Raw genomic sequence first — 5,086 nt, forward strand, 5'->3', positions numbered from 1 at the left:
ATTACGTTTGTGAAAAGCATGTCTATTTCCTGAGCAAGACAATCAATGTACAATCAGTGCAAATGTGTGTGTATTAGTCACTCTGAAAGAAAGTCGACCATCCTTCTAAACTGAGTTCCTCGTTGATACTGTGTCACTGAGGGCATTGTGCCCCCCCCATTGTTCCTGAGGCTGTCTGGCTTATTATTATGGTCTGTCTGGCAGGCTGCCTGGCTGGTGGTCTCTAAGTGAACTTGATACTGAAATCAGCAGCCGCCTGTGATGTGTAGGGCATTGAGGGGGCTGTGTGGAGCTAGTCTGGAGCTCAGCCAGTCACTTAACACTTGTCGACAGTTCTAATGAAAGTGGCCTTTTCCTTGGTGGCCTCTTTTTCATTAGTAGGGTCAGAGGTCGCCACCCAAGGCTGGCTGTCTGTCGGTCTGAGTGGGCAGACAGTTGAGGGAGAGGGCTGAGGAAGGGGGTTAGAGAGGAGGATATAAGGGCAGAGGGGGAAGGGAGAAAACATTCAGTGGCTTGTAGGGTCCTTATGTTTTTGTGATTCGTGTATGCCCCGCTGGTCTCCCACAGCTCTAGCGTTTGTCAACCCTCAGCTGAGTCTCTCACCTGACATTGTAACTCTTTGCAACTTTATACTCATGCATGTTTTCATTTTTCCAACATCTTAATCTCTTCCACACCAGGATGATGTGGAAGAGAATGCAAGATCCAGCATGAACAAAGCTAGAAATTCCACAGAATGATTTTGTGTTATTGGAGATAAAGCATCGAGCTCTATCCTAATTCAGGGGTTACATTCCCCTATTTCGACTTGACTTTTTGCTCCTTCCATTCCTCTCTCTGTTCTTTATTATGCCCCTTTAACACAGATGTGGCCAACTGAGTGAGTGAAAGAAAGAGAATCAGCCAACATCCCTCTCCTCCTCCTCTTCCCCTTCACCCCGGCCTCTTGCACATGAAAGGGGCCGCCCAAGGCCAATGGATGGCCGGTGGGGTGTGTGCTATGTGAGGGCCCCAGACCCAGACACAACACAACACACAGCTCTGCAGGCCACCACAGCTGGGCTGGAATGTGACCTGCTTCAGACTGGGCCCTGTGTGTGTGTGAAATACAAGTGGAAGGAGGAGGACATGGATGGAGGGATGTCAGCTACAGAACAGCACATGCACTGCCTGCATGAGCCTTTTGATAAGCTGTGAGGATGTTGGGCATTTTGTCTTTAACACAGGGAACAGCACAACAACATCACAAAGCAAGGACATCTGTAGTATGTTCTAAATCATCTTTATTCATTTAGCATCATATTCAATAAAAGTTTTAATGAACACTAATATATAACATAAAAATGTCTGTTCTCTATGTAATTAGATTCACAGAGACATGCTGTATGTATATATATCCAGCCATAGCCCTATAAGAAATAGATCAAGAAAAATAAATACAAAGTACAGAAGTCCATATACATATTCTGTATTGTAAATGAAAACTTATCAAAAAAGATTCCACAAAACATGGAACCAAAGAGCTTATTTGATTCTGGTACATAAACTGAGGCTTCAAATTGTGAGCTCAAGTGCTCTGGACAGATGTTACACAATATCTATTTTGTGATAACCCACAAAAAAATAAAGCAAACGTACCAATCATATTAAAACATAATGCTAAATGAATGATATTAGTGTCTTCAAAATAACATTTGGAGAGGAAATCTATAATGCCATTTTAGTAAACAGTTACAAAGATTAAATTCTTTGTACAGGGTAAATGCTAATTACTAATACTATTCTACCTGTCCATTCGAGACAGTGTACCCTAGGTGTGGCCATCAAAACTGTTTGGACAGTTTTGACACAGCATCTGTGAAAAAATTCTGAATGAAAACAACTGACAAAAATGATGTGACAACAGAAAAAACTATGAGTGATTTTCGGAGATCTACTGAGCAATAAGGAACAAAGTAAGGAAAGAAAAACATCTGAAACAGGCAACAAAACCTCCAATGTTACAGATAAGTTACTGGTTGTGTGTTTACTGGCAGTCGGTCAGACTGGTGAGGTCACTGGAGCTTGGAATAATCAGAAAAAAAAATAACTTTCAGTGAGTGTGAGACTTTAAAAGACTCTACTGGACGGCGGAGAAATCTTTAAGGAAATCACAGGTTTTCTTGTGGAGAACCTCACGAAGCTTCCTGACTCTACGAATGCTGGAGGAGCCTACAAAGCTATCGGGCTGCAGGACGGCCATCCCGTTGTGAACATCCCCCATGATGATGAGTTGCCCGTTGGCTGTAGTGATATTGGGGCAGGGGCAGTTCCAGTCCATGTTCAGAAGAGTGACCTCCAAGGGCTCTTTGCCAAAGAACCTCAGACCCATCTTCTCATCCTTCAAGATCTCCTCCACTGTCACCAAAGCGTGGCCCGACTCTTGCTCCTCTGTCAGCTCAGTCACACGCCCGAGGATCACAAAGTCACTTTTGCAGAAGCTAGTGACCATCTTGGCTCGAGGTTTACACATCTTGCAGTTGTGGTTCTTCGGAAAGGGACACATCTCTTCACAGGCCTCTTTAGACTCAAAGTTGTTCTCGTTGCCACCACAGCCTCCATACACGAAGGACTGGCACTTTTTGAGGCTGCTGCTATAAGCCCACCGAGGCTCGTAGGCCTTGCAGGGCCCTTGGAGGTTCGGAAGGCTACAGGGAGCCGCCAGCTCTCCTCCGCATGACAGCATGCAGGCTTCATAGGTGTCGAAATGGTTCCGATTTTTATTGCACTGACTGTAGGTGAAAGTGAAGCAAATGTTCCTCTTTGGTTCATAGTACCAGCTCATGCTCTCTTCTCCACAGTCATCTGTGTCTGCACTCTTAAGGCACTCTTCAGCTGGAAATGGCAGGTTGGTACTATTCCCCTCTGCATTCTTACCTTTCACTTCTCTCTTGATCACTACCAAGGGAAAGTGTGACGTTACATTACCCCCAACATTTTTGGCTGTGCACGTATAGATGCCGGCATCCTGAAGTTGCGCATTGTATATGACCAGCTGGCCAATGTTAGTGACCACAACGTTCCCTTGGACATGATTAGGTCTCATTATGGTGTTCTCTTTGCCCTTCAGTTGTTTCTCCCAGGTGATTTCCGGACGTGGCTTCCCAGACACCTCACACAGGAAGCTAGCTGTCTCACCCACAAAAACAGCCTGTTGGGTGGGGCCACTGTGTATGGTGGGGAGCTGGATATCAGCTGGGAGGGTGGTCTGGAGGGCAGTGGTGGGATGTAAGGTGGTCTCCGCAGGGATTGGACTTGTGTTTGGCCAGGTCAGGTGGTACCTGTAGGTAGTTTGAATAAGAAAGGAATTAATCAGAGCCAGAATATGTCATGGTTCTTCTTTAATTACTACATCGACATATTACACACAGAATATATTTATTTTTCTATGCTACAGCCAGAAAAAAAGTTGCTTTTCAAATTTCTTAATTTTGAGGACTAAAACAAGACAACGTTACCTCGTCACACCAAAAACAAATAGTAGAGATCTAAAATACTTAACATGTTACCTGCAGGTGACCTCAGAGATAGAGATACCCTTGGAACAGGCTTCTGCATCCATGTAGCACTTGTTATAATATGTCATGCCGTCAGACGCACATGTGAAGTGGGGTTCTCTCTCACAGCGGTCCCGGCACTTACAAACAGGCTGGCCGTCCCAGATGTCGCACTCGGACCCTTGCTGTGAGCACATGAACTTGTCACAAGTGGCCCCCTTTGGCATTCCAACGGGGCCCTTGTTGCCCTTGATGTCTATATAGCGTGCTGCCACACAGCTCTTGTTACCACAGACATTAGGGCAGCACTTCTCAAATGACTCACAGTCCTAAAGTGGGAGAAGAAACAAAACTTTTGTACCACATACTAGCACTACAGTTGAGATACAGTTTGAATTAAAATGCATAAAACAGAGACAATGGTCTGAATCTTGGTGAAATCCTTATTAACAAAACACTTCTTAGATATCATTGTGATGAATTTAGACCAGAGGGTTCTTTAAATGCATGTTTTCAGTTACATTTGGTCAACATGACACAGCATGAACACAGACTTGAAGAAAGTCAAATTTGTTAAAAATGTAACACATTTAACAGTACATAACCACTACTGTTATTTTTGTACAATTGGGTTTCTATTTGCTATTTTTCTTTTAACCTCACAGGCAGCAACTTATGCACAATGCACAGGAAAAAAAGAATTGTTGGGAACTGAGACAATCTGATATTTTTGAACACCTCATGAATTAGATAGATAGATAGATAGATAGATAGATAGATAGATAGATAGATAGATAGATAGATAGATAGATAGATAGATAGATAGATAGATAGATAGATGTCCTATTGTCTACACATTTAACATGCAGCAGGCTACATCACCGTCAGTTGCAGGTCAACTCACCTGGTCAGATTCACACTCGCGCATGCAGGTGCTCATAGCATCCACCCACAGGTTGGGGTTCAGGTCATTCGGGCACAGACCTGCGTGAGAGTACACCACTTTTGCCACAGACATGGGCATCGCTCTCACACGGCAGCTGTCCATATAAAGGAGTATAGTATAACAATGTCCCATGAGAAACCAAATCCATCGGGGAAACAGCATCCACCACATATCCGGCGCGTAACAGATCTTGAAAAATATTGAAAATCCTAAAAGTTTAACGCGACTTTAAAGTTTTGAAAAATACTTTAAATGATCTTCAAACTGTGGCGTAATGGACTTTCTAACCACTGGAATCAGATGCAACATAAAGACAGCGAAAACAGGAGCGTGGGGGAGCGCTCTCGATGTGGAGAGCTGCAGGTTAGTCGCTCCACGCTAAAAAATAGCAAGAGATTAGGGCTGCGGTGTGAAAACCCACTTAAGATCTAACTACATGAATTACAGTGGCCTGTCTAGTCGGACAGCAAATCCCGGCTGAGTTACAGTTATGATCAACTTAATTAAAGAAAAAAAAGTTTGCAGGCGTTGTTTCACAGAGGACTGGCGAGACACCTGTGAGTGTGTAAGGCGCTGGCTGCCTTAACCCTTAGCTTGCAAAGCA

General features: G+C 44.0%; 1 protein-coding gene across 1 annotated transcript; it reads right to left on the minus strand.

The window, feature by feature from the left end:
• Positions 1-1,265: 1,265 nt before the first annotated feature.
• Positions 1,266-5,086, minus strand: LOC122868460 (WAP, Kazal, immunoglobulin, Kunitz and NTR domain-containing protein 2-like). The gene is made up of 3 exons (XM_044180437.1): positions 4,441-5,086; positions 3,549-3,865; positions 1,266-3,320 (listed from the first exon to the last, which is right to left on the minus strand). The coding sequence occupies exons 1-3, from the start codon at positions 4,651-4,653 to the stop codon at positions 2,120-2,122; spliced, it is 1,731 nt and encodes a 576-aa protein (XP_044036372.1). The 5' UTR covers positions 4,654-5,086; the 3' UTR covers positions 1,266-2,119.

The sequence above is a fragment of the Siniperca chuatsi genome, linkage group LG21, assembly GCF_020085105.1.
Source record: "Siniperca chuatsi isolate FFG_IHB_CAS linkage group LG21, ASM2008510v1, whole genome shotgun sequence".
Lineage (NCBI taxonomy): Eukaryota > Metazoa > Chordata > Actinopteri > Centrarchiformes > Sinipercidae > Siniperca > Siniperca chuatsi.